This window comes from Dysidea avara, chromosome 8 (genome assembly GCF_963678975.1).
Source record: "Dysidea avara chromosome 8, odDysAvar1.4, whole genome shotgun sequence".
In the NCBI taxonomy this organism is placed as follows: Eukaryota; Metazoa; Porifera; class Demospongiae; order Dictyoceratida; family Dysideidae; genus Dysidea; species Dysidea avara.
In genome coordinates this window covers 34743402-34753685 of record NC_089279.1, presented here as the reverse complement: position 1 = coordinate 34753685, position 10284 = coordinate 34743402, and the positions used below count along the sequence as shown (strand labels likewise).

Below are 10284 nucleotides of genomic sequence, written 5' to 3'. Positions count from 1 at the left end.
ATAAATGTTCTTGTCATATTTCATGCACTATGGTACAGAGTAACAACATACAATATGATACGTATGTATTGCTAATGTCAGTATCTAGCAAATTCACTACACATATTCTCAGTTATGCATGTACACACACTAAATACAATAAACGTTGCAGTTCAATGGACGTATCATCATTTGTATAAATGGTGGATGGTACCAGGTACCTTATATACAATAACCCATGTGGTCTATCATAATTATGGTTGGGATTTATAAGGAAACAATTGTTGTGCCACCATCCACCTGGAGCTGTACTACTGTGTCCAGGGCCACCCAGAGAAATTAAGGGGCCCAGGGCAAAGAGTTAAAGTGGGGCCCTTCACTACCCATCACCAACCATATCTCCTTATCTATAAGCTTGCTACACTGCTCCTCTGAAGAATACTGTGACTGCTCTATTAGAGTATTTAGATCTGACTGTTCTATTAGAGTATATCGATCTTTTAAACAGGTATTCAGGGGGCCCTTCCTGGGGGCCCGGGGCAAAATGCCCCAGTTGCCCCCCCCCCCCCCCCTGTGGGCGGCCCTGACTGTGTCCATTAACTCCACAATTACCACCTATCCACAAGTCATTGTCCCTAGTGGTAAATTTCATCAAGTTCAAGTCGTAGTAACTCTTGCTGCCTACTCCAAATGGATCTTCAGGTGTAATTCCTTTAAAGTCAGAAATACTCAGTTGATAGTCATCTTCAGCTGGTCCTACTCTAAAGTGTCCACCATAATGCATATAAGATCTTGTTCCATTACTAAGTTGAAAGTCTATCCTCATCTCCCAATCTCCCTGACTAGTTAAACAATGTAGAGCTCTCAGACCATACCAAAACTCTGCAGTCAGTGATCCAAACCCATCTTCATACTCAACCCAGTCTCTATGGAGTAAATTCTTTTGTTGTAATGATTGTCTTCTTCTCTGTACCACCCACCACCTCACTTATACTACCACAATATCCTTCTATGTCCAAACACTTCACTCCACAGAAGTTAGCTAGAGTGTAAACAACTGATCTTCTCTTGTTGAAACTGGTAGAGTAGTTGTAGCCAAGACAACAGCAGTTCTCAATAGGATCACTGGGGGATTCACTGCTGTATCTTTTACATTCCCCATCTACTACTGCTATTCCTCCTACAGCAGCCACTATCAACAACATTGTAATAGTATAGTAGTAGTCATAATAGAGTTGCTGGTCAACTAGTTATGTACTTTGTGATGATGTGTGCTGGCCATGGTCTGTGTTGTTTATATACACTAGTGTATTTCCTTATAAGGACATTGTAGTGTGGTGTACTTCCTAATAAGGTGAGTGTATTAGGTATTATAGGGTTGTGAATAACTTGGCTTCACCAACCAATATTATACTGTTTTTTTCCTTTGTTGGGAAAATCCAATTAAAACTGCATGTATTTTCATTATCTCAAGTAATTGCTGGAATGATTCTGATGCAGTGAGTTTTCCTACTTTTCTCTGATAAATAGTGTGTTCAGATCAATTATATAAATTGCTGTTACAGCAATTTGGCGGATCTGAGGGGGGCCAAAGGGTGCTGTACCCCCATGGTCCTTCTCTTGCCCCCCTTGGACCTACAGTACTATATTGATACCAGAAACTAGAATCATGCATTCGTACTGTATTCAGAAGTATAGAAAGCCAATGGGCAAATAGAAGACAATTTAACAGTTATAAATGTACTTTACAGCTAAACTGTACACTGTAAAAGAAAGTGAGGCAAATAAATTTGAATTTTTGTGCAAAGATCGTGATACTCTAATAGAGCAGTCACTACTCTAATAGAACAGTCGCAATTCTAATACATCAATTTACCAATTTTTACAAATCATAACAAAACTAGCTACTCCTTAATTTGATTTAGTATACACTTTACCATCAAACAGGTTTATCTCAGATAGGCTAACCAATCCTTAATTGTACGCATTGCAAAGCATACACTTTGTTAGCTAAGTGCAATTAAATATTCTCTTAAATTCAACCCTGGGAGGTCTAATTTTTAAAATTTTTCTCCAACTACAGTCTAAAAACTATGTCCATCATTCATCCAGCTATATGCTGAATAAAGTTATGTAATTGCAAATGAATATAACTTGTGTACTAGAATCCTTGACTAGAATTCTATTCTTATCCTCTTAGTGGAATAAACACCGTTGTGTACTAAAACTTCTTGCCCCCCCTTGGCTTCCCCTGACAGTGTCTCCTATGTTGACAGTTGCTGGTTTTGTTTTATGGCTGCATTAATGAGGTTTTTGGTAATAGGGCCACCTCAGATAGGGTTACTTTTCATGGGTCCCATGCACAGGTGGCCCTATTAACAAGGTTTCACTGTAATGTTTTGTCATTCACATCAATCAGTGTCATTGGTTGGTGATGATATAGTAGCCACTACTAATTTCTGCCACAATACTCACTATTTTTTGTGACATTCACTACTTTTCTAGTGAACATGATTACATCACTAGCTACATGGTATAGTGTGAGGGTCACTACAAAATTAGTAGTGAACACCACTACACAAAAATAGTGAGTATTGTAGCAGACATTAGTAGTGACCTTCACTAGTTTGTTTTTACTGTGTGACTGACACAAGCTAATAAACTTAGTTTGGCTTCTCTGGAGGCTTGGGCAACAAACCCCAGGGTAGTACAGTACAACACGAGTAGCATTCCTGGGAAATTTAGCCATTATAGAAAACGAGTGGCAGTAGATTCCAGCTTTGAAGGTGACAGCATCAACACACAGGTGAAATCGGAGCAATGAAATTATATAGTTTCTGTAAATCCATAGCTTATAATGGGGAGCAAATCAGTTGCAGTATATGCAAGTTAGACATACAGCATACCATGTGTTTGCTTGCAACCTTCTTTGTAGCACTTAAGGAGACATCAATTATCATTCACAAAAAATTGTATATCTTCTGTGATTGATCTGGTTGTTCTTTTAGATAGGGGTAGGCCTTGTGGAATAACTTTGGTGCCATCAAAACGGAAAGAAACACACTTTGGAGGTTTAAAAGATAAGTCTAAATCAGCTGGTCACAATAGATCAAAGTCACATCATATCGTCAGCATCATAGCCTTTGCAAGAATGTTCCATTGAGTCGCTTCAGTACATTGATCCATTGTTTATTTCACCTTATTAGCTACGTACCTGTTTAAAGTCTCCAATATCTGTTTGTTAGGTTGGGTAATTCAAAGGTTGCAGCACAAGTTGTCCCTGTGAAGTAGCTACGACTATGGTTTTTTGCATGTCCAGATTCAATACCCCCCTCCCTAGCTGTGTGACATCCTCCTGTTTGGTGGCCTCACTGGCCTTGATATTATACTGTGCAGCAATCAATACAGATTATAATGCACGGGTGTGTTACATTTGAATTTGTATATATAGGTTCAGCTAAGGCCACTCCAAATAAATTCTCTGTTTCCCGTCCACCGCCCGCATCTGGTTACTGCCAGCTCTAAATATTCCATTATTCTGTATTCTTCCATTATTTTCCGGTTATTCTTGCATACTGATAGACTCAGTAAAAGCTATCTTGAAACAGTGTCAGCTCACGTGTCAGCAGTGCTATCAAGTCAGCACAAACGTCGCGTTTGTGTTATTTTTGCAACTTACTAAGGAAGGAACATGCTTTTATGCAGCCTTTTTGGCTGTTCCAGGCAAATCATGGCTTGAAAGGCTAGCCAATCGTATAATGAAATAATGGAAATGGACCGCCCGCCCGCATGCGAATATGCCAGTGTCCAGGACGGGAAACAGAGAATTTATTTGGAGTGGCCTAATCGTGAAAAGCCGAGTTCTGCTCGCAAAATTTATCAAGACGTCTTGAAAGTTTTGCTCTTTATATACGTACTGACGGGCACTTGATCCGAAGAGAAGTGCAATCGATCGTATCATAGATATTATATGCTACGCGTAGCATATGATATTATTAAAAACCTGCTAATAATTATTTGAAACAAAAAGAAATACGTCATTGTTGTTTCCAAGCAACTGATCACGTGAAACAAGCGTTTCCAATAGCGCGCGTGTTCTCTGTACGAGAAAGGTATTACAGTTCTATAATTTGTGCATATCAACGTTGACTTTTCGCAATGTTTGGTGGACGTCGTGTTCAGTGGGTTTCTGGTATGTTTATCGGGGTACAATAAATTCTGTTTGTAGCTATAAATTTTGCGATAAAATATATTGATTGTAAAATGATTTGTGATTTATATTTAGCGGCGTGGCAGAAAGTCAAGAATTCGTTCCTTACTACAAGGACATTGTACAATCATCGTAAGTATTTAATCCAGTATGGTTTGTAGTGGTGTAGACTAGTACATGTGTGTGTGTGTGTGTGTGTGTTGTGTGTGTCTGTGTGTGCATTGGGTGACCTGCAGTTCAAATCTTGGGGTTGAAGGGATTTTTTCCTTACTTTAGCCTCTTTTCTGTTACACCTTATTTGCTATAGGTCATTGAAGTCTAAGTCCTTGTAATTAGGTTAGGTAATCCTAAGGCTGCCAAGTTGCTGTCAGACCTTCAGTGCTGGTCACTGTAAAGTGTTGGTAATAGTAAATACTTTAAGTTTAAGGAAGAAAATCCATCCCTCCTCAGGGCCGGACCACTTGAATTGTAAAAAGATTGACATACTCTAATAGAGCAGTCATCACAATACTCTAATAGAGCATTCGGTATACAATATAGCCACTGTTCTACTTAGTGTAAGCCATTATACATGTATGTTAATTGTCTTCAAATCACTCAAAGTTCCAGTGAGTCATCTGCATGGCATTGCATTGGGTTAATTGATCATACATGTCATGCATTAGCAATTACAATCTCAATGGCTTCTGTATCTCAAAGAACTAAGCTTTCACTAAAATTGTGAAAGTAAAATTTTAGATATGAAATTGAATTTATTAGTATTGTAGTGCAAAATTACCAGGATATATCCTTGATGTTAACAAAAGGAGAAAGAGGCTTTGCAAGTAAAATAGCTTCTAGATGCCATTTCAGAGCATCTCTTTTCAAAAATTTCCCTGGGGGAGCTTACTCCCAGACCCCCCTAGCTTGGAATGCTGTGTGTACTTAACACATGTAGTTGAATTGAGTATCACATGAAAGCAAACAATCTAAAAATCACATCCGATCAATAAAAAAAAGGAGTGTACTTGACTGTGACCTCCATTGCGGTCCATGGATGGTCAGCACTCAAAATCTCTGGACTCCGGCCTTGCTCCTGGAGGGAGACTGAGTGTGGCCCTGACTAGACATTGGGTGACCTGCAGTTCGAATCTTTGGGTTGGAGGGATTTTCTGTTACACATACCTTATTTGCTATAAGTCATTGAAGTCTAAGTCCTTGGTAATCCCTGTCAGACCTTCAGTGCTGGTCACTGTAAAGTGTTAGTAATAGTAATAGTGTGTGTTGTGCGTGTGCGTGCGTGCGTGCGTGTGTGTGTGTGTGTGTGTGTGTGTGTGATGCAGGGTTTATACCGATGCTTTGTTTTAATGACAGTTTTTATTTTTGTATACACTGTACAGATAAAATCACGTTTCATTTTATTGTTTGTTAACAGCCTTAGCTAGGAGAGCCATGGAAGTGCTCTTGAAGTCTTTGTACTTTTGCCTAAGATACATCTTATGGGGTGAGAGGTGTTCATGTATACAGCGTACAGTGCAAACACTTATATGTATCACAGTTTTGGCATTGCTTTTTGGACTGGGTGCTACTAACACCGGAGAACAACAAGATGGTCAGGCCAAGGAAGTAGAGCCACCAGATAAACATCAATCTATCGTGTGTGAATCTTTAAAGCCAGCACCTCCCAAAGTGGCAACATCATTTTCAAATGTATTCTCAATACATGTTTACGAACATGTAATATATTCTCATTATCCAGAACAACTCACCTGCTGCTATAGCTACTGTAGGGCCTAGCATCAATGAGGTAGTTGTGGAGATGGAGACATCTAACACATCATCCCATCATTACCAAGGTTACTACATCAAACAATAATAACTTAACAATGTATATTGCAACAGAAGAAGATCCTGAAGCTATATACCGGGATGTACTGTTTAACAACAGGAATGCCCACATCACACATACTAACATACCAATAGTATATGATCAACCAGACACCTTCTGGGAACTGATTGGGAAACCTGTTGTTAAACAGTATGAACCAGTTTATGAACAACCAAGGAGTTATGAAGATGTCCTTTGGCCAGCTCCAACCCTACCAGCTGTTACCATCCCCCAACTGGAGCCTGCTACCTCTCTGCACACTACAACACTACACTACCATCATAATGTAAGTCAAAGTCACTTTAACGCAATAAACTAACTCATGGTCATTCAGCTAAATGAAGATGATGACATCAGCAGTGCAGACGCCAGTGTGTTCTCTCTGCACAGTGACAGAGAAGAATGGGAAGTTGTTCCGCAGCTACCTCAACCAGTCAGTAATATAACTGACATGGCTGTACTTGACCAAGTATGAGTACAGTAATGATCATAATATTATGAATTAGTATATTACTGTATACTGTAGGTATCAAGTTGTAGTGTAGAAGTGGCACCAGCAACTGGAAAGAACTTGTTGTCAGTGTTCTTCAAGATCATGTACCGTGTGTTCAGGCACCAAGTGTGCGTGTCAGTGCCATTTAAGACCAAAAAGTGAGCAAAAAACTTATGTACTACAAAGCATTTAGAGGAGCAACTATTCTGTATATATGCATTGTTCTTCTACATACACACTTCTTCTATATATGCATTGTTCTTCTACTGTACTGTACTTTATACAGTAGAACCCCCATTATTCAAACTTACAGTTAACTGAACTTCAAAAATAATAGAGTAGTGAATGTTGACAAAAATTTCTTTGTTTTAGATGGTTTTTTACACACTAGTTCGAAGTTATGGTCTTTTCAGTTGTCTGAACACTAGGTGGTCCTAAGGGTGCAGATAACTGAGTTTCCGCTGTACTGTATAAATTTGTGAAAACAGGGCACACATGTGGGCACAACTACAGCCTGTCATACAACAGATCCAATGTTAAGACCAGGATAGAATACGCGTCTACGTACGTACATTCTGTAACTTGCACATAAACTTTTAACAAGGGCTGAAAATTGTGTGGCCATAGTATAATGGCATTAAAAGTTATGAGTCATAAAATTTGGCACATTTTAGGAGCCCATGTACCCTATTTTTGCAGGCCCGGTCATGAGAACTTACCACACCTGTATGTTCTATTAGAGTGTTTGAGTACAATGAATGTGTTATAACCACTTTAGGAGCAGTGTTGGAATAAGGGACACCACACAGTCACTTCACCATCTAACAGAGGACTACCATTCTCAACACATGAACAGCCATGCTTTGATGACTGCTCTAGAACAGCTAAATGAAGCTGAGAATGATGGTGATACTAATGAGGTTAGATCAATCAGATGATGACTAAATCATGTTTACAAGTTACACTACAGGTGATCGAGGCTTATGCTGCAGTAACCAAATGTTGTAGCAAACTAAGCCACTGCAAGAAGCTGGGAGAACACTGCATCAAACAGGCCAACAAGCAGTAAGTGTGCTAACACATACTGTATGATGTACAGTACAAACACGGTGTACATATATTATATAATTCCAGGTCATCAAAGCTCAGTCTAACTACTGAAGACTTGTCATCATATGTCCAATTGTTAACTGCCACTAGCAGCTTTAAGTTGAACAATGGAGATCTGGAAGCTGCCAGTCAGTCAGGTAGACATGTTCAGTTAGTAGCTCACCTATTAACACACTTACAAAATGTAGGAGAGATGGCTTTATCCACTGCTGCTAACTTGGAGGATTATCAGTTATTACTTCTAGCCATTCCTCAACACCTTGAGGTTCAGTTGATGATGTTTAAGTGAGTGTAACACTGTGACACACACACACACACACACACACACACACACACACACACACACACACACACACACACACACACACACACACACACACACACACACACACACACACACACACACACACATACACACACACATGCATGCCACACTACATGCCACACTACATGTATGCACACATCTGAGCCTTCACTTGTTATGTGAGACATGGATAGTTAGCATTTGCTTTCCCAGTTAACACCAAGCACACCCATTGATGATATGGCTGAGTGGGCTGTTTCCTCAGGTCACTATAGGTCCCCATTTAAACAGCTGAGGCAATGTTTCTTGCTCAAGGAACAACAACGTCAACTGGGCACTGAACCTGCAACCTTCCCCACTTCACAATGCTAAACACACAGTCACAAACACCATTGAAGAGAAGCCATTCACTGGATTATGCTTCCCACTATTGGTATTGGATCAAACCATGGCTACCTCTTTCTTCCTTGTGGACATGTCGCTTGAGTCTGGTGATGTCCTGTCTCCTTCAAAATTCATGATGGACATATTTCACAATTAATTAAATAAACTGTGCAGAAAGTTCAGTGTTGTGCACCCTCTTCTTGTCCTTCCTGGCACACATTTCCACATGTTTCTGTCAGGGCAAGGCAATGCCAATCAGCCTCAGCAATATTGAACCTACCTCACCTTGTCTCTCCAATGAAGCTTGGCTCCATGTGGAGGCCGAGCCTGTGCAACCACCCTAACAGCAGTCTCTTTGGAATCCTAGCTAACATCATCTATTTTTGTTTTGTGACCAAGTCGGCACAAACGTCTAACAGATAACATATCTTTCACAGATGTCTCCATTCCAAACATACTTCTTATTTGGGCATTGGTAAAGTGTCAATATAATTCTTTGCTCAGCTTGACTAACACACAGTATACAATACATACACCGATATTAAACAGCTCAATCTTTCTAATGGTCTGTTCCTTAATTGTGTAAGACTCAGTCTCATATAACAATACCCTGGCCCCAATACCATGGAACAGTACACCATCTTCTTGGTAAACAATGAAAGACTCCTATCACTAAACACAGAGCTATGCAAAGACCCAAGATACCTTCCAATCTTCTGACAACACACACACACACACACACACACACACACACACACACACACACACACACACACACACACACACACATACACACACACACTATTAACACATATAACACGTACCATACAAACACATTGTACAGATATTTTTAGACATTATTGACATGTTTTGCCACTAAATTTTAGCATTGAAGCTGTCAAGGGTACATTAGAGAATTTTAAGGAAATAGTTACAGTGATGGAGGATACAAAGTTGACAGCACTCTATCACTGTTATGAGCTAGACGTGCTCTTGGAGACTGGTAAATAAACTATCACTAACTTGATTGTGTAGAAAATTGTGGTTCCTTGTAGGGATAAAACATGATGAAATGGACCGACTAATATCATTTATAGAGGACTATGAGTTTAACAGTGACAATGAGAACTTCTTTCTCACTGCCAGCATAGCAACATGGTGGGTGTATTAAGAGATGTACTATAGCTATGGCAAACATGTCTTTTTATTTCATTTATTATTGTACACCTATAGGTACTGCAGAAATGAGGAGTGGGGACCAGCTGAACGGAGCCTGAAGATTGCTCAAGGTCAGAACAAGAGTATAGTAACTTGTGGATGCTAATCTGTGATTTCTTTGTAGATTGTATGCCATCGAAGTTTGATACCCTTTTGGCTGCTAAGGGGTTATGTCGATACATTGAGTCATATTTGATTATGTTATCTCATAACCCTAACAATAAGGATGTGAAGAAGAACATCAAACAGGTGTGCTGTATTAGTGTCTTCATTTCTGTGCTGTTAACTATGATGTCATTCTATCTATAGATAGTTGGGAAACTGAAGAAAGTCATCAAAAAGTTTCCCGTGCTTAAGCCACGCTCAAAGCACTTGGAAGCTTACCACCTCATGATACAGAAGAAGACATCAACAGCCAAAAGGAAATTAAACTCTGCCATCAAGTCTGCCCAGGGAGCTCATAATTATTTGGAGCTATACTGGACTGAACGCAATAGCTAGCTGGTTCCTTCCAAACGATCATCACTACACATTCTTTTCTTTGCCATTACCAGTATATATATGACAGCAGACATTAAGTAGCAGCAGCAACAGCAGCAACACATGTCACAGCAACACATGGAGCAGCAGCAACACAACTCATGGAGCAGCAGCAACACAACACATGGAGCAGCAGCAGCACAACACATGGAGTAGCAGCAACACAACACACGGAGCAG

General features: G+C 39.8%; 3 protein-coding genes across 3 annotated transcripts; 2 read left to right on the top strand and 1 right to left on the bottom strand.

Moving 5' to 3' along the window:
• Positions 1-13: 13 nt before the first annotated feature.
• Positions 14-1184, bottom strand: LOC136264974 (ficolin-3-like). Its single transcript, XM_066059738.1, has 3 exons — positions 1008-1184; positions 568-946; positions 14-27 (listed from the first exon to the last, which is right to left on the bottom strand). The coding sequence occupies exons 1-3, from the start codon at positions 1182-1184 to the stop codon at positions 14-16; spliced, it is 570 nt and encodes a 189-aa protein (XP_065915810.1).
• Positions 1185-4038: 2854 nt separating this feature from the next.
• LOC136264973 (uncharacterized) lies at positions 4039-6044 on the top strand. Its single transcript, XM_066059736.1, has 5 exons — positions 4039-4171; positions 4265-4321; positions 5604-5672; positions 5727-5878; positions 5928-6044. Exons 1-5 carry the CDS (start codon positions 4138-4140, stop codon positions 6042-6044), a joined length of 429 nt encoding a protein of 142 aa, XP_065915808.1. The 5' UTR covers positions 4039-4137.
• A 10-nt stretch (positions 6045-6054) lies between these two features.
• Positions 6055-10066, top strand: LOC136264972 (adenylate cyclase type 10-like). The gene is made up of 12 exons (XM_066059735.1): positions 6055-6342; positions 6391-6525; positions 6583-6707; positions 7328-7469; positions 7520-7614; positions 7684-7796; positions 7848-7944; positions 9235-9350; positions 9403-9505; positions 9581-9636; positions 9690-9814; positions 9875-10066. The coding sequence occupies exons 1-12, from the start codon at positions 6055-6057 to the stop codon at positions 10064-10066; spliced, it is 1587 nt and encodes a 528-aa protein (XP_065915807.1).
• The last annotated feature ends 218 nt before the right edge of the window (positions 10067-10284 follow it).